At 36.2% G+C, this 20,516-nt stretch overlaps 1 protein-coding gene across 1 annotated transcript; it reads right to left on the reverse strand.

Annotated features, from left to right (window-relative positions):
* Positions 1-7,471: 7,471 nt before the first annotated feature.
* LOC129274857 (C-X-C chemokine receptor type 2-like) lies at positions 7,472-19,323 on the reverse strand. The gene is made up of 3 exons (XM_054911594.2): positions 19,135-19,323; positions 8,846-9,238; positions 7,472-8,198 (listed from the first exon to the last, which is right to left on the reverse strand). The coding sequence occupies exons 1-3, from the start codon at positions 19,321-19,323 to the stop codon at positions 7,833-7,835; spliced, it is 948 nt and encodes a 315-aa protein (XP_054767569.2). The 3' UTR covers positions 7,472-7,832.
* Positions 19,324-20,516: the final 1,193 nt, after the last annotated feature.

A 20,516-nucleotide genomic window follows, 5' to 3' on the forward strand; every position in this document is an offset into this window, starting at 1 on the left:
TGTCATTCTGTGGTTTCCTTTTGATTTCTTTTACAATGATTTTACATGAAATATACATGGATATAACGAAATATAACTTAACTTAAACAATAGCTGAAATTCAGTGTGTATCCAATTATGTGGTCAAAAACATATTCGTGCTTCCAAAACCGAGAGGAGTGCGAGGAAATTATCTCGTATTTATGCACACTCTGATCTTACCCTGTTATACATGTATTTTGTTGTTGATGTTTTTTTTTTTTTTTTTTTTTTTTTTTTTTTTTACATATATTGTGAATGTGCCTATTTGTAGAATATATTGTATACATATTTATATATATATATATTTTTTTTTATATGTGCTTTTTAAAGCGAATAAAGAACTCTTGAATTGAATAGTTGACTAGAGCCCCCATCATCTCTTCTGGCTTGACATGCCCCACTCGGCCCTGGTGGTCGGTCCAGTTCCTGGCCTCCGGAGCTTGCGATGTCTCTTCCACTCGGCCTCCGCAGACAGTTGCCCCCTAATGAGTAGCCCCCAGATTAGAGATGTGGCTTCAACGAATTAGTGGACGAGATCGAGCCCCCAATGATGACATGAATTTTGACCAATCATGTCGGTGGAGAACCGGCGGCAGCTGGGGTCGTTATCTCGTCACCGACGTAGTCCCTCAGTTCTAACTTCGACTGCCTATACTATCATCTGTGGTCTATTCTAGCTTAGGTTGTTCTCCCTGAATTACTGAAATTAACCTCCTAATATACCCTTTCGTTACTAGGACTAACTGTAAAATTTCTAGAAAGTAATTCAAAGAATTTCAATAACAGATGAGTGCATAAAGCAACACATTCTTAATAAAAAAAGACTTCCTGTACATCTGTACACCTACATTCATCAATGCTAGAGCACTGTATTAACTATTTATGATACCTGTATGAAAATGCTTACCTAATACGAAATATTTTTAACACTTGTACAAAATATGGCATCAACCTGGTACACTTGTACTCGAAAGGGGGGGGGGGGCTATCAAACGTTTCCAACGCTTGCTTTTGAAATATTCAACACATATGTACATGCTTTTCCATAAGCTTATCCTAACCTGGACCAAGTAAATATGTTTAACACATGTTTAAACTTTAACTGAAACATTCTATAATTAAATTTCTTTCCTGACAGTAATGTGCCATCTAAAGTACAAAACAATCAAAGGCACAAACCAACATATACTATGTGTTGATTCTCTTTGAAGTAAACAATAGTTGATAGTATTTTTTTTGAAGCAATCAACTGAATGAATATAAACTGTCTGCACAATTTCTCATTCGTTTTATAGAATTTTAATTTATCTTATTATTGTAACTTGTATTGAGCTTTTCACCATGTACAATCATATGCTCCTACAGAATACAATAACAATATCACAAGTATAACTCACCGATATGGTAGTGTAGGTATTGAACTTGGAAACTACAAGTGTAAAGAAGACTTTTCAACATTAATAACATCCAGCATCTATTTTAAACAACTATATAAAACAAATATTTCTTTTAGCATTTTTAATACATGTAGACTTCTTCACTTTGTCCTAGTTCACCGTATTGTACCTTTTCTTCAATTCACCCACTTTTATTCAGTATTTACATAATAGGAAAACTAAAATAACTCTGTCACTTGTTTTGTTGCCTTGCATTGCCTTAATTTTGGAGAAGCTACTCTGCTACAGTGAATGAATACTTAGATGTTATTTAACGTGTTAAGAAGCATATTTTGAGATGAAATAATTACGAATAGTTGTGATTATCTCAGTGATTAAAAAAAAAGCACTATTCCGGTTTACGGCAAATGTCCTTCAACTGCTCATGTGCAAATCGTAATCACGAAAATAATGGTTTATGTTTTTAATTTGAATTTTGTTGATTACTACACAAATGCACGCAACTTCTGACTATACATTGTAATCTGACCAATGCGTCTATACGTATAATATAGGCGAATGTGTTAGGGTGAGTGTGTGTGTGTGTGTATTATGTATGGGGATGAGAGTGGGTGTGTGAGAGGGTGTGTGCGGGTGAGCGTATGTGAGTGTATGTAAGTTTATTTTGAAGGAATTTCATCCCGTCCTTATTTGCGTCAGTTTTGGTAATTATATATGTATTTTTTTTTTGCTTATCCTTGTTGATATAAAATGAAAAAAAAATGTACGGGTGTGTATATACGGGTATTACGCGTATTATGTAATCATGAATAATACAAATAGTATAACAATGGTGATAATAATAAAAATGATAACATACCGTATAATCATAATTCACATTTTTCCTAGTATACACAATTATTGTCACACTTTAACATTACTACATAATCGATTTACACGGTCTCCACATCTTTATATGGTAAAGGAATTTACATCGTTGCTACAAACAAAGAGGGGAAGTCAATTTATGACTGCCAGACAGTCGAAACTATACCTCACTGACAAAATAAGAAGCGTAAGAATTCACAGAAATATGTTAACAATAATAAAGTAAGGAGAAGATGACAGGCAGGTGGCTCGAATTTCATCACCTGCAATAAATACATACTTTGTCTCTTCAGGCATTTGTCTCATGGATTGAGGTTTGAGTTCTATTAGAAATATAACATCGTTAATATTCTGCGAGATTAACAGTTATATTCTGATTTTTCCGGGTTTCTTATGAAGAGGTAACATCAACACTTTAAGACATGTTCGAAAAGCCATGTTTTAATTCAGGTAGCATAGAAAGCGATGTAGTTTTGTAAGCTAATATACCACCGCATGTTAAATGATAAACTACACTCTCTTCCGAGGGGGGGGGGGGGGGGGGACTCACTATATAATGCATAGTGGGTATGTGCAGCGGAGGGGACCCCCATTTTTACACTCAAAGTTCCGTTCCAAGGCATAGCATTTTTGTTTTATTGAGAATTAGAATAAACAAAGCCGCTCCAAAGGATATCATTTTCTTCTTATCGCGAAAAAAGAAGAAAGAAATCGGCCGCTCCAAAGCTTCGCATACCCTTACGCCGTTCCGGTCGCGTTGATCTGCTACAATTGGGACCTTTCGCAATCCTCACGGACGCTAATATTAGGGTCCCCTAACACAAAAGTTAACGCTTAATCATACACTTGATTTTTAAGATTGATTGTACATTATAGTCAATAGAATCAAACGTAGAAAACTGCTCTACAATCAATGCTAAGCTTTGTGTTACAGCTGTACAGGGGGTTAATACAGGCCCTACAGATCTGCTTTTCGTGTGCAAAATTCTTTCCGCGACACCTGCACCATACATGCATGTACATTACGACTGATGGCTGGAGATATTCGAAATGCAGGACCTACAATAGATTATGACATGGATAAGAAAGTGGTTTTTCAAACAAATCGAGAACATATTGAGTGAGGAAAAAGTTACTGAATTAAGGCTTAGATATAGATCATTACATTCCATCGAATCGGTATTGCATTTAATGTGGATTATTGGTGGATCACTGGCAATTGATTCCATGGGTCAGATCACCTCTCCAGCCGAAACCATTTCACATGCGTTGATATGTACACAGCATATGCAATAGGCCTATACATTGTGTGCTAGAGGCATATCGTTTGTGTAGGAGTAAACAAAAGAAAAAAAACCCTCAAAATCGACTGAAATTCAGACGTATTTGCGGGTTTTTCTTTTGTATACTCCTTCTACACAAACGGTAGGCCTCTAGCACACAATGCAATGGGCATTATGTTTTACTTTCCCCAGAAATGGGGATTAGATTCAAATTCCCGGGGGGACCACTTCCATTGATGAGTGGATACCAGGCACGACCATGGGGTTTCGAAAAGCACCCTAAACAAGGGAAGCAAGTCTTTTCCAGATTATCAAAATGCATCTCTTAACAAGTATTTAGCTTGTGAAACCCTACAAGTATTGAAGTATTGAATTTGTGGAAGCGCCGTGGTGTAACGGTTCTGACTCTCGTCTTATAATCAGAGGGTCGTGTGTTCGAATCCCACCATGGCCTAGCGTCCTTTGGCAAGGCGTTAATCCACACTTTGCCACTCTCGACCCAGGTGCTAAATGGGTACCCGGTAGGATGCGAAAGCCTATGTAGTATGCCTAGCAATTGAGTCTTGTAACCCTTGTTGGAATGCTCCCTAGGGAGTTGAGAAGGTGCAAACATTGTATACGGGCATGCAAGGATCCGATGACCGGTGTAATAATATATCTGTAAAGCGCTTAGAGACGTCGTTCCGATGTGTTAAGCGCTATATAAATGCGGAATATTATTATTATTATTATTGAAAACATATCCTCCTTTTCCGTATTTTAAACATCGTTTTTGACACCCTTATAACGTTACATAGGCTGATACGTAACGTACTTGCCCACTCTTTCCCTTTTTACGCGTGGTCGCGCCTGGTATCCACTCTTCAATGGAAGTGGGCCCCCGGGCGGCCTCTCGAGCTCTGGGAGGAACCAAATGGGGCTTTGGAAAGTCGTCCTAAATCGGATATATCGCTGTTACCATAGTAGCAACCAGAGTTTTGCACACGAAAAGCAGATTGAATGTTTCCGTTCCACATTCGAAACGAAAAAAAATCTCATGTCACACAATTTGCATTGCAGGACAGAGTTTTACGACCATGACGACGGGCCCAAAAGTCTCTTCCAAAATCAACTACCGTCGCAAATAAGCGTTCGCGTTCTCAAACGTATGCCCGTTTCACTCAGCAAGAATGTGTTAAATTACTCGGCATTCACATCCAAGCTGATCTAAAGTGGGATAAACAGGTTGGTGAGATGCTGAGAAGAGCAAATGATAAGCTCTACATGTTGAGGGTTTTGAAACACCACGGCGTACTAGCGAGAGATCTTCTGACAGTCTTCAATAGCTTTGCAAGACCGACGCTGGAGTATGCGGTACCAGTGTGGGACGCTGGTCTTACAAAAGCTCAGATTAGAAGGATTGAGAGCATCCAGAAAAGAGCCATGAATATCATAATGGGCTCTCATTATTCTACCTATGAGAGCGCTCTTCTAAACTATGGTATGGCTACCCTGGCTGATCGACGTTATAAACTGTGCAAAGACTTTGCAACTAAACAGGAATATAAATCCCGATTCAGCTACCTCTTTCCAACTGCTCCCGAAAGAGGATCAGCTATGAGGCTCCGAAGGAAGGTAAGGGTACCGGAGATAAGATTTAGGAGAAATAGACTTCGGGATAGCCCGGTACCCTACTTGATCAAGCTGATTAATGAATCGTGATCACCAATAAGTCATTGCCTATTTTGATGTATATATTGTATATTCGTATTTAAGTATCTATAAAATAATATACATATGACATTCATTTGATTTGCACTCTGTGATTTGGTTAAGTTATGAAATTAAAAATGAATTTCAATTATGATCAAATAACTTCAATAAATATCTTTACAATTGAAACTAAAAAAATTGCAATCTCATTCATATTGTACTATATCTACTTAATGTATTAATTATCTGCATATATTGCACATATAACATTCAATTAATTAGCATTTTGTAATTTGGCTCTAAGATAAGTCTTGAAATTAAAAATGAATTTCCATTATGATAAAGTAACTTCAATCAATCGAATGCCTTCACAATTAAGATTATATATTTATTGCAATCTCATTCATGTACTATATCTACTAAACAATTATACCAATCAGCTCAATTCACTAACTGATCAATGCATTATTTAGTAGCTAATCGCAGTTATTGACAAATTTGCAATAGTTTCTCAACTTCTCATTAAAATCATTCCTAGTTAATATTATTTCATTATTGCCGCTATTTCACATTTTGTTATATACACTTCAACACTTTTCAAAATCAATGTTTATATCATATTTATCAATTAACCTTTTTTTTTTATTCAGTTTTAATTTAATTCAATGTCTGCTAGTTCACAATTATCCAATTACAATTATCAATGCATCAATGATTATAGTTACCTTTGCAATTATTAATGACTTTGCATTTTAATCGTACTATTACGTATTTCTATTCAACAATATTTGCGCTTATTAATTATTATTCATTTCAATGATATGTATTCCATTTTTAATGTATTGATTTATTTTAATTTATATGTAAATACGTCACAATTCGGCTTGGCCGCCATGATGTATGAGTTTTATCAAATAAACCATTTATCTATCTATCTATAGGGATGCATACGCACTCACACGTAGGCGACACGTTCCAAGGACCCCCGTTTTCACAAACATTTGTAGTTCCGAAGCCCGTTCCGAGGACCCTCCTTTTTACAATAAGCCCGCTCCAAGGCCCCCGTTTTTTGTCTCGCCCGCGGCACATCCCTACTACTTTTTTGGTTGAGTACCCATCGGGACTCTCATTAGTTGATATATATATATATATATACAACCACGCGTGTTGCCAATGTAGCTGAAGCATCTCTATAAAGGACAATTTGTCATTTCTTTGAGGTTCCAATCATTCTTTAATTATTTCAAATGATTCATATGCTCCGTATGCTCCGTAAAAACTGTATACAAATGAAACAAATCGAACGAATAATAAATCAACCGTTCACGAATATGCATGTTCAGAAAACAATGACCTTAAGAAATATGCATATTACATTGTCCAATTATAACCCTTTGTCTTAACCTCAACTTTACACATTTCCATTATAATACCATGCTTTCATGCATTGCATTATGCACATATACCTTATAATCTATCAGAAACCATAATTTCATATCTGTATTCTTCATGATTTAACTTATCTCATATTTGTACCTGTATAACTCTTCATTTCTAACTATACTTCCATCAGTATCAAATCAATCTTACATTGTCATGCACTAAATTTACTCATAATAGTACATCAACCTAACAGTGGCAAACGTTTGTTTACATTCTTTCATTCACGTGCATTTCTTTCGAGTGCCGTAATCTACATTACATAATAACAATTGGAATTTGCGAATCAACATTGCATCGGCCGCCGAAATGTAATGTGCATCGGCCTAATCTAATGTAGTCATAATTAAGGATAATTAAAGTTCAATGATAAGATTATCTATGTATAAGTGCATTCAATAAGCACAGAACCATGATAGATAACTCAATGTGTGTACATTACATTAGGCCGATGTACATTACATTTCGGCGGCCGATGCAATGTTGATTCGCAAATTCCAATTGTTATTATGTAATGTAGATTATATATATATATATATATATATATATACATATATATATATATATATATGTGTGTGTGTTTAAATATATATATATATATATACATAATAATCAAACTAAATGAAGAATAGTCAAAGAATGCTCAAATATTTGAGCATTCTTTGACTATTCTTCATTTAGTTTGATTATTATTTTCTTTCCGTGACGGGGGACATACTTCGTTATATATACATATATATATACATTTATATTAAAATAAATATGGGATGCTTGGCATCTACGGAATACAAGAATCACACTTGGTAGTAGTAGAATGTTATGGAATTAAAATGCCATAAAAATGGACAAAGGTGGTAGTTCCCCATTTCAAGTTTCTTTTTATGAGGTGCCCCACTTAACAAAAATTCCCCGGCCCCGCTGGGGCTTTGCCAATCAATCATATCTCTCAAAATAGTTTTTGACCTTTATTTTTTTAAGAGGTACTTTGTTTGGACCCAATAATTACAAGAAAATAAGCGACTGTTATTAAACCATCATTTTATATTTTAGATTGCGTCGTAAATGAAAAGAAGCATCTTCTTTTAGATTTCCGATTTGAAACAGATGACCAGGAAACGCGAGTGGGGAAATTTTACATCTCAGAAATCGATGGCGTTGGAGAGAGCCGAGGGGCGATCCTCTTTGACTCGTCGGCCATGGTGAAGACCTTCGTACTTTGTGAGGACGACGACGAGCTATCATCCACACGACCACCGGCCTTCCTCAGACGACGCGCCACCGCGCTCATGCACATCATCTTGACGAGAACGGCGCGGAACTCGTCCAATCGCCACCAGTAGATGACCGGGTCGATGACGAAGTTGAGGGCGACGAGGATGTTGCTGACGGCGTCGATGTTGTCGTAGTAGATGGCGTAGATCTGGAGGATATCGTGGAAGCAGTGCACGATCCAACATACACTGCTTGTCAGTGTGATAACGGCGAACGTCAGGAGGACCTGAAGATGAAATGGAAAAAAATAATAATCACTTAAATTTTGATTAATACTAACTTCCATATTCATGTTCGATTTCAATTGCCTCGTTTCCATTTGCTACGATCATCATATGAATGATAAACCTACGACATTTGATGGCATCTTATGTGGCTACGGACGACGATTTTTTAGTTTACGAACATCGTAGTATTTCTTGTGCTTGGCATCGTAGAGGGCTAAAATCAAGAAATACAGAGGCAGGTCAGAAATTATACAATGTCTCTTAGCCGATCGTACAACAACCTTACACTGATCATACGATGTCCGTACACTGTAATGTTCCCCATGCCTGAGCTTACAGAACGAGGACCTTGCTCTGATAGCACGATGCCCCAGAGATGTATTTATTGGCTACGATCCTACAATTTGGGAAAAGTTGCACAATTCTGCGTTAAACGAAGTAGTAGTCCCTATGATGATCGTGCATTCGTACGAAAGTCGTACGATCGTCGCATGCCACCCTAAGGAGATCGAACAGTTGGCATTGTACAATCACCTTCTGGGCATCCAACTATGATCGTAGTTAAACAGGGCAAAACACACCAGGGGAACACTGTGGGGAAGAGAACAAAATCAGGGAGTGCGGCATCTCTACATTGTTTGCTAACCTTGCGATTCTCCTTCACTCGTCCCTTGATCTGATCAGTCCCGCCGATGGCCTGCTGCTTCCCCGACGCGCTAGCGATGTCCCTGTAGGTCATGCAGTAGCAGAAGGCCGTGACACCCAGACTGGTCAAGATGATGATGGGCATCATCGTGAACAAGATGGCGCGGTAGACAGTGGAGCAGTAGAACAGTATCAGAAGCGGCAGTGCCGTAGCGATCCACATTACGATGCAGCCGACGACGCAGCGGCGGGTGGTGACCAGGTTGCGACTTCCGAACGGATCGAATGCGATGGAGATGAAGCGGGAGCAAGCGACGGCCAGGATGCTCATCACTGACACAAGGATAGCGCAGTGAAAGATTACCTGAGTACAGTCGATCAGTTTGCCGCTGATCTGTTATGGATATAATTTCAAGGTAGAAAAGTTGAAAGTAAATTAAAGAAAGGAGTTGCTTCAATTTACCAATGTGGTCGGAAGGTTACCAGGGAGGTGTTACGAACAACGAACGTGCCCTCTACGTTCGTTGGTTACGAATGCCATTACACACATTTGGTGACCTTTTCTTGTGGTAAGTAGTAGACTTAGCTTCACATAACATGTTACAGTCGTGCCTACACTCTAAATAATTTTGGGCAAAAAAGGCCTAATTTCCAATCATTACTAGGCAACGTACCGTCCACTCAACTTTTGGTTAAAATCTGTTCAAATTGGGTAACAAAACTAATAATTTGGTAATAAATTTGCTCAATTGGATAACAATTGCACAGAATATATTCTTTTTACCAACATACATTACTCAACACAGTGGACACATAGGCGGATCAAGGGGGGCCCGAGGGGCCTGGGACCCCCCCCCCCCTACCCTATTGGCGGAGCAAAAAAAAAATGAAAAAAGGAAAAGAGAGGAGAAAAAAGAAGAGGAAGACAAGTGAATAACAAAAATAAAAAAAATGAGGGGAAGACTTGGAAAATAAAAAGAATCTTTCATGTCACTATTTCTTTTACAGGAAATTTGCACAATGTCGGTTCTGAACAAAAAGGAAGCACAGTGAATTTTCAAGGAAATGATGGATGCACGTTTATACACCATAATCTGATAATATTTTGAACAAGCTTGCATTTTAGATGTTGGCATTGCTGGCTTTTCATAGTTGTGGTTGATCCGCTCGAACGCAACTCTTTGTCAGACGGGGTAATGGAGTCATTTTTGTTGACGTGACCCTAGCATTCAATTCAAATAAACATTTATTTTCTCGCACTGGACAAATTTCTACATTTTTCGTACCATACTATGGAAGCCTAAAAGTGCCACCGAGATGTTGAGATAATTATCTTAGGAAGTCGACATCTTGATAGCAAAAGATCAGATGACGAGATCCCGGATCTCATCATGTCGACATCTTTTAGAAGAGATGATCACATGACAAGATCCCGGATCACATCATGTCGACATCTTTCAGAAGAGATGATCGGATGAAAAGATCCTGGATCTCGTCATGTCGACATCTTTTAGAATAGATGATCAGATGACAAGATCCATCTTTTAGAAGAGATGATCAGATGACAAGATCCCGGATCTCATCATGTCGACATCTTGTAGAATAGATGATCAGATGACAAAATCCCGGATCTCATCGTGTCGATATCTTTTAGAAGAGATGATCAGATGACAAGATCCCGGATATCATCATGTCGACATCTTTTAGAAGAGATGATCAGATGACAAGATCCCGGATCTCATCATGTCGACATCTTGTAGAATAGATGATCAGATGACAAGATCCTGGGTTTCCCAGGTTCGTTAATCCGAAAACGAAATAAGATTCGTTATTCCGAAGGTTCGTTAATCCGAAAACGGAATAAGGTTCTTTATTCCGAAGGTTCGTTAATCCGTAAAATGAAAACCGGGAAAGCAGAGGAAGGGCAAGTGTGGTGGTGGGGGTCGGGAAACACCGTTGCTGTTCAATTGTTTTGAGGATTGGAAGGCAAGGGCGGCCGAACGAATTTTCGTTTGAGGGGGGGGGGCAAAGCCAAAAATGACACTCGATCGTACGTCAAAATGGGCACTTTGGTGATATTTTCACCATGAGATTATTATCTGCGTGAAGTAATTGTGTGTTTTATAGTAATTAAGAAGAGAAAATACTATTTGATGTGACTTTTGATTATGGAAAGATGTATATTTAGGCTTTATTTTTCGCGAGAGAGTATAATGAGCGAGCGGTTTGGAAAAAAAAATCAAAGCTGAAGTTGTAAAACTCGTGTTTGCGGTCAATTACTGTTAAAATGGCATTAGTGCGAGCGTAAATCACAAGCTCAAACTTTAGAGCATTTCAATAAAAAATGAAAAAAAAAATCCGAGCAGGTTTCTGCCATCATTAATAAGATGTGCATCTAATCATGGAACCTAGGGTCCATGATCTAACCAAATAATTAACACGAGCGCAAAGCGCGAGCTTAAATATACTGACCAGAAAAGGAACCTGTTAAGGACTGCATTTAGTGACCTTTTAGGATATATATTTCACCAATCGAATAATGCGAGTGCGAAGCGCGAGCTGAAAAACTGTAATATTCCAGCCTGAAAATTAATCTAAAATGTATACTTTAAAAAGAGTATTATTTTGAAAAAAAAAAAGGAATTTCCCTTTTTGGAAAAATAGCATTTCCCTGTTTTTTATTTTGGGGGTGCAAGTGCCCCCTGCCCATCCGGCGGATCGAACTTTCGCCAATAGGGGGGGGGGGGGCGAAATTTTTTCACCCACAATTTGCTCGATCGGCAGCTCAAAGTTGATTTTTGTTTGTTTATTTAAGGGTAGTCCTAACAGTCAATAATTAGCTTTATTCTTATAAAATAAAGTAAATATGTAATAATATCATAAGCCCTTTTTAATTAATGCGAGCGCGAAGCACGAGCTATAATTTTTTTGGGAAATGTGATGGGCAATATGTTTGTAATCTTCAAAACAAGATGCCTATGTAACTAGATAACTTTTGGATCACGTCATGTCTACATCCTGCGGAGGAGATGATTAGATGACAAGATCTTCGATCAATGATCATGTCATCTGATCATCTCTTCTAAAAGATGTACACATGACGAGTTACGAGATCATGACATCTGATCATCTCTTCCACTGGATGTAGACATGACGAGATCAAAGATCTTGTCATTTGATCATCTCTTCAAAAGGATGTAGACATGATGAGATCCGCGATCTTGTCATCTGTTCATCTCTTCTAAAAGATGTCGACATGATGAGATCCGGGATCTTGTCATCTGATCATCTCTTCTAAAAGATGACATGATGAGATCCGGGATCTTGTCATCTGATCATCTCTTCTAAAAGATGTCAACATGATGAGATCCGGGATCTTGTCATCTGATCATCTATTCTAAAAGATGTCAACATGACGAGATCCAGGATCTTGTCAACTGATCATCTATTCTAAAAGATGTCAACATGACGAGATCCAGGATCTTGTCATCTGATCATCTCTTCTGAAAGTTGTGGACATGATGAGATCCGGGATCTCGTCATCTGGTCTTTTCGCTTGCAAGATGTCGACTTCCCAAGATAATTATCTCAACATCTTGGTGGCACTTTTAAGCTTCCATACTATACAGTACAGTAAACAATTCAAAGAAAAGACGGACGGGGCCAGAAAAGGGCAAAGAAAAGAAGATAAGAGGGGAACGAGAGAGGGAGACGTGAGCGGGGAGGCGGGCAAGAATTATTGAATAAAATATGCATTCATAGGTCGGAAGGCTGCCGAATTTGTTTGCATTTGAATTAAACGATTGGTATGGCAGGTATAAAATAACAAAATGAAATGAATAATATGGAAATAGAAATAAAGAGATCGAGTCAGCAATTGAGGTGGGTGAGTGAGAAAGATCTAGAGAGAAAGAGAGACAGTGAGAGAGAAAGGCAGACAGACAGACAGAAGGAGGCAGAGAGAGAGAGAGAGGGGGAGATCAGAGAAGGGAGGGGGAGAGAGAAGGTGGGATGGGTGACTTTTTGTCTTTTGCTTATTGCTTAATGTTGAGGTCAAGAACTAAATAAATTTAAGGTCACAAAAACCCGAGATATTTAATCATATTATAGTTCTGTAGTGAAGTATATCAACGTAGTCACATTCTTTTCATCGACTCAAAATGTAATAAAATCTTGACACTCTGCTGTCATAGAATAAAAAAAAGAAACTATGCTTACATCATGGCGCTATTAATAGCTCCATGCTTACACGAACAATATTGCAATACCTGCAGGATAATTTTATCATTGCATTAAGAAAAAATCATTGAAGTAACAAATTCAAAAGACGTGTATATATATTTTTTTTTCGTTGGCAAAATGAACTAGAGGACGAGAGATTCAATTAAGCTTGTCTAGTATTCGAGGTCTCGCATCTCGTTAAAGGTCGATAAGGTTCACATTACATAGTGACAGACGTCGCAGAATATTGAAAACTAATATTAAGTTTCATCCTGGTTTGTCTGCATATTGAAACATGACTGTTTAAGTTTCCAGCATGTCTCGAGTCGATTGCGTTATTTTTATTTTATTCTGAGCTCGATCGGGTACGAGAGGGCATTCCTTTAATAAGGGAAAATCTACCCCAATATTTTGAATAATCTACCCCAAGATTTGAATAATGAGAACAAATGTCAAATTAGCATAATACATAGAATTTAATTCATTCACTCACTCAGCACTCATTTATTCATTCATTTACCCATTCATTGTTCAGTCATCCGTCCATCCATCCATTCATTCACTCTTTCATTCTTTCTTTCTTTCTTTATTTCGTCCATCCATTCATTCATTTGTTCATCCATCCATTTTTGTATCAGTCTATTTCTTATGTTAAACTCAAAAGTCAAAAAATAACTAGCAAGTGAGTCCTTCCCACCTGATCAACTTTTACACTTACTTGTTTGTCTTTGTTTTGTTTCGTTGCGTTTTGCGTTGTTGTCTACGAGCCCGTGGTTGCTTATTGATTTTCAAAACTTAAAAAAAAATAAATCAGCACTAAATCCTTTACAGTGTAACATTCTATTCAAAATCACCTGTCATGACAAGTCCATTTGTCACATAACAAAGTTTCCATGGCAACCAAGTAGAAAGGGTACGCGAGAAGGAGGACGAAATGATAAGGACTGCATTCCTTTACGGAAATGGAGAGGGTGCTGCAATTTCACGCGCCAATTCTCTCTTTCAAACAGTAAGTTGTGTAATTTGATGGGGACTAATTTGTTTTCACAGCTGAACCTTTATCATACGTTTTTATGAAATCATAACAGCCGATTTTATGTAACGTTCATTCTTAATATATTTGTGTAGCTTAAATAAATGAATGAATGAATAATCGATCAACCACAATAACTCTGAACTGTTTTAATAAGTTGTAAATATTGTAATTTTACCTTGATTATGATTTTATGATATAATAAAACATACAAATATAAAAATAAATCGTGAGGAAAAGTTGAAAATTTCTTTATTTACTGGACAGAATACGGATTCAATTAGATTGAGGAACGTACGTACGAAGTGGATGAATTAATCAATCGATTTTCAAACTACATCTGTGTAGACTTAAGCCAATAGCATATCCTTCGGGTGGGCTTGTCAGGATAACGTGCTATACAGGGCAGAAGAGGTAGTCTTGCACGATTTCCTAAGAACTTTCCTTCCTTCTTTCCTTTTACTTTTCCTAACTGATTTTTAGACTCAGTTTCGACAAAGAAATTATTATGTTTTTTATAAAAAAAAGAAAGGAAAGCAAATTAACAAAGCAACAATAGTCAAAACTGACTAGTTTGCCTATTCAAAATAACAACAACAAAATCCCTCCAACTAATAATTCGAAACCATTTAAACAAATACTTGAATCCACAATAATACCATTTGGATCAATTTTTCGAACTCAGATTAGGTGTTTGAACTAGAAGAGGTAATCTCGATTGTGCTCCCAACACCTATTTTGAAATACATATATTATTTGGATAAATTTTGTAAATTCAGATTCTAGGTGTTTGAACGAGAGGTAATCTAAATTGCGTTTCTAGCACCGACACTAGCACTAACATTGAACTCCATCCACACTCAGTGTTAAAGGGATGGTCCGGGCTGAAAATATTTATATCTTAACACATAGAGTAGAATTCACTGAGCAAAATGCCGAATATTTCATCAAAATCGGATAACAAATAATAAAGTTATTGAATTTTAAAGTTTAGCAATATTTTGTGAAAACAGTTGTCATGAATATTAATTAGGTGGGCTGATGATGTCACATCCCCACTTTCCGTTTTCTTATGTTATTACATAAAATCATATTTTTTTCATAATTTCATACTTGTGTGAATAATATGTCTCCCTTATAATGAAATAAGTTGCAGCAATAAATATCTAATGCACTTAATCAGTTGTCAATCCAATTTTTCTAGTTCTTGGAGGAAAAAAATTGAATAAACCTAATTTCATATAATAAATTACAAAAGAACAAGTGAGGATGTGACATCATCAGCCCACCTAATGAATATTCATGACAACTGTTTTCACAAAATATTGCTAAACTTTAAAATTGAATAACTTTGTTATTTGTTATTCGATTTTGATGAAATTTTCGGCATTTTGCTCAGTGAATTATACTCTATTTATTAAGCTATAAATACTTTCAGCCCGGACCATCCCTTTAAGGAAGTCATGTTAAGAAAAAAAAAACATAAATGAGTGACAATATATGTATACATGAATGAATATGATTTCTCCAATGGCGTTTATTTTTCTTGATTGAACAAATCTTCAAACGTCTTATAAACCATTTATATTTGAGATGACAAACTGCTATTTACATAAACTAAAAATGTTTTTTTAAGGGGCAAACAAAATATGACCCTTCTTTCCAAATGTCAGGCAATTTCATGTGGTGGGATTACCATTTATCTTCCATTAATTTAATTGGAATTAAATCTATTAGGAAACATTGTGAACGTATTTAATTCTAGCTATAAGATTGAATATGTACATGAATAAATCGATATCCACCCTCAAGTTTTCCTGAAACTCACCAAGAAGTTGAATGAAATGATTTATATAAGTTACCAGGTTAACAGGATTCTGTGAATAAGTTCTCGCTTTCGAGGAGAACAATCAAAACGCCGAGTATCAACCGTTTAATACTATTAGTACACGGGTATTAGTATCATTTTCAAAGATTTGCTTCGATTTTACAATATTGACTCTTACATAACGAAATCCGTTTAGAGCCATATATTGCTCGTGTGATGATGAAGATACATAAATATTTTTAATCATAATTCTACTCTTAATGCTACCCATGGAAGATATCTCCAAAAGGATATAGTCCTGTTTATAAGACAACATTTTACGTGAAAAAGCGGGTTTGCGCAAGCAGCGCCAGATCTATTGAACAGGATCCAACACAACGGATTGAAAATATCAATTCAAAGGGGAAGTTCACCCTGAATAACACTTTGTTGTTTAAAATAGCAGAAAAAAATAGTAAAAAATATTGGTGAAGGTTTGAGGAAAATCCGTTAAAGAGTAAGAAAGTTATTAAAGTTCAAAGTTTTGGATTTGTGACGTCATAAACGAGCAGCTGCCCAATGTGTTCTGTAATATAAAATGCATGAATTTCAAATTTTGTATGGTTCCTGATGACTTAATTTTGTTTTCTATTCATGATCGGGTGTGAAATGGTTTGTTTATTGATATACAAAAGGTACAGTGAAAACCATTTTCAATTTTCTGAGAAAATGACATTTCATTAATTTTTTACCATTCGCTATGTAGGAATGCTGCTCGCATATGATGTCACAAATCAAATAATTTAAATTCTAATAACTTTTTAATTATTCGATGAATTTTTCTCAAACCTTCGGCAATATTTTCTATTATTTTTCTGCTATTTTTACAATAAACTTTTTTGTCAGGGTGAACTTCCCCTTTTAAACTGAATACCACCATAGCATTTCAATGATGTTATCATGTATGCTTTAATTGCTCTTAATTTACACTAAACCTCCGATACCTATCACCCTTTGAGTTTTTATACAACTTAATCTTATGTCAAATCCAACAAGAGACTCGCATTTTAAATCAGAAAGATTTCGTGTTCCATTATTAACCAGATTTTACAAATTAAAAATATTGTGGTGGGTAATTAAATTTTGGAATGTTGTTTCAAACGTACAACGCATAAAGTAATATTATTTTCAGGTGAAATAAGTTTATTAACGAGAAACTGTTGTGCTCATTATTATAATTTTTTTTTTATGACAACACTATTTCATTATTTTCTCTCGTTACACAAAATTATAATCACAGTGCGTATATACAACATCATCAAGTTTGGACATTTGACAAGCTTTAAACAAAACAGAAACGAAGAAAAAAAAGAACTACAAGAAATTAAACCACGGGCGGAGTTAGCATTGACCAAGGGTGTGTGTGTGTGTGTGGGGGGGGGGGGGGGTATCATTCACATTCTCCGATCAGCTGCTCGAAGTGCTAAACACATTTTTTTACATGGGTTTTGGTTTGGTTTGGTTTTATTTACCGTATACAAATCACAACAAAATACATTGTACAAAGTATTAAGATTATATATATATAAACACTTAAAAAGATACGGATGGATCACTCTATTCAGGGGGTATTCCCGGACTCATTTCATCTTTACATTTACCAACAATTTTATGCTTATCACACGATATAAATGAAAATGTTGATAAAGTGACCTGAAAAAAAAAAGTGAAATTTTAACTGTTTGTATGTTCTACTGTTTGTAGGAAATCATTAAGAGGATACGTATCTCGTTAATTTAATGCAAGCGTGAGAGCGAAGTGATAAAAATGTCTTTTTTATGAGGGTAGTTATTTTACTTCTACATTTCATTTATCTCATATGACATAAATGAATTGTTGACATCCTGACCTGAGAAGTGGTATTTTAAGAACCGTTTGTACATGATGTAGAAGTCAATAAGAGGATGATTATGTATCTCGCTTATCACTAATGCACGCCTGAAAAGTGTGTGGAAAGTATTACTAGAAATTATTTTTTTAACAAGTGCGCACCTAGTTACCAATAATGCATATAGCATTTGCATTTATTTTAAAGCAGGATAAAAGAGCATTGTAGAGTAAACGCCTTGCTCATGGGCTTAGGTGCCGCGGCCGGGGATCGAACCCCGGACTTTCTATGTATAGTCAGGCGCCTTATACCACTCGGCCAAGGCACTTCCTGAAAAAGATATATTTCAAACATTTTTTGTATTCACATGGCCCCGGGAAGCGGAGGTGCTGAAGCGAAATATTCCTTGGGGTGCTGTTTGTATTATTCTCCATGAGCAGCACTCACAGGTATTCTGAAAAATGCGTAAACATGGAAAAACTTTTTTTTTAAATGACCTTCATTTCAAACCAATAGCTTTTTTTTCCAGATTTCTCGGGACCAATTTAATCTCAATTTTTTTGCTTTTCAAATTTACATCAGCACCCCCAGTCAAACCAAAAAATATTGGCCCAGGGCCCTGTGTAATCATGGACAGGATGGGCATCTCGCTGAATAATTAACAAATCCGAGCGTGAAGCGCAATCAGATATTGACATACTAACCTTACAGGTAACGTTTTATAAATTCATTAAGAGGATAAACCTTTAACTTTTTCTTTCATACTGACCTCGCAGGTTTTGTATTCTTTTTCAGTTATCTTCCCTTTCCCTTATTTTATTCCCTTTCCCCATAACTAATTAGATAATGCGAGCACAGAGATCGAGCTAATTTTTTTTAAATACCTTCTTTTTTTTGCATATTTAGACCTGAAAGGGAACATTCATTTTTTTATCACGAGCAGATAAAAAAATACCAGCGCGAAATGCGAGCAGCAATGTGGAATCTTGAAGGCATTTTACAGAAAATTTGGTGTATGAAACCTTACACATTACATGTAATAAAACTTGTTTTTCATTTTTTTGACAGACATGTTCCCTTAAATGACAGATTTTTGGAGGGGTTATTGCAAATTACAAAACGAGTCTGTTTTTTTTTTCCTGAAAAATCTTCTGTTTCCCATTTTTGTAAATGTAAATCTTTGCTTTAAACAAAAAAAAAAAAATCATTTGCACATGCATATGCAAGTCTGGAGTTTATAATATTATATAATAAGGGAGGGTAACATGAGAAAAAATGAAAGGCTACATGCAGCTGATTGCCCTTTTACCATGGAGGTATAAACTGGAAATTCATACTTACCAGAGTTGCACGCAATATCTCGCAAGTGGCTGCAACAAAGTCAGCCAAAGCGAGATTGAATGTGAAAATGTTGCGCTGGTGTCGAAGCTTGGCGTTGTAGATGATGATGAACAGGGTAAAGGCGTTGACCACAACACCAACAATAAGGGCAACGAGTCGCACATAAACATAGCACAAGTATGCCGACATTTTTGGAAAATTAAGAAATTCTTTTCTGAGCGTAAACAGATGAATATCCAAAGCACTTGATGTTTGTCAAACCACATATGAAAATTGATGAAGATAGAAATGTGGGTTGCTCACTTAAACCACTGACTCGCTCTCTGTGAGCAACGTTCGCCCATCGTCATGATTTTAAACAAAATTCCTGACAAATCACTGCGCCTTATTATTATTGTTTTTTATTACAACACGTTATGACGTATTAAATTCCTATTTTAATATTCATGCAATGCATTGATTTTGTGAATTTACAATGTGAAAGGAGAGGAAGGAAATTCGATATCCTGCTCACTTGGAGTTAAAGCAAATACGAACCAATAGCGCCATCTCGAGTCCTCATCTACTCATACCTGGCCAGTTTCTTGACTTCTTCTTCTTCTGTCTTGTGTTGAGTTGGCAACCAGTCAGAAAATGACTATTTTTGCCACTGCTTCGATTTGGAGCCTTCTTTGTGAAGATGGAAACTTCTTTCCCTTCTCTTTTTTCTATTTTACTTTTTTTTTTCCATAATGCTAGTGTCGTCTAGTAATATAGACCCACTCTAATGAAAACATGTTAATTAAATACTTAATACATTTATACCGCAATAATTATGTTACCAAGTAGCAAAACAATTAGTTTTCCTCCCAAAACATTTTTGTTTCTCCATACAAATACAATTATAGGTCAGTCTATTCTCTGTAGTATAATAGTAGATATCTGAAAACGTATACTTTAAGTTACATTAAGGACGTTCCACAGTTAAAATGAAGTCCATGTCATTTTCACCAAATTTTGCAGAGAGTTACTTTGGTATCTATACATTATGAAAATGCAAAAAATAATATAGGTTCATGTGCTTATTTATTTTCTACGGGTCTTCAAAGACGGCGTATTTGAATGATATGAAATGTTGCGCAATCAAGAGAATTATGCCTCTCTTAGACCTCACGAATTCACCAAATGAGTTTAAGTCATCTTTACTCAGTGGATAACGCATCAAACTTTCAGAATATGTAACTTAGTAGATACCAAAGTAAGAGAAAGTCTTTTAATTGGTAAAACTATATCTATTTGGAGTCAGCAGCGCCCTCAATTGGCAAAAATGGTGCAAAAACTCGGAAAAAACAAATTTTTAAAGACGTGAATCTATTAAAAAATTTAAAAAAGTATTTTGTAAG

Source organism: Lytechinus pictus, chromosome 13 (genome assembly GCF_037042905.1).
Source record: "Lytechinus pictus isolate F3 Inbred chromosome 13, Lp3.0, whole genome shotgun sequence".
NCBI lineage: Eukaryota > Metazoa > Echinodermata > Echinoidea > Temnopleuroida > Toxopneustidae > Lytechinus > Lytechinus pictus.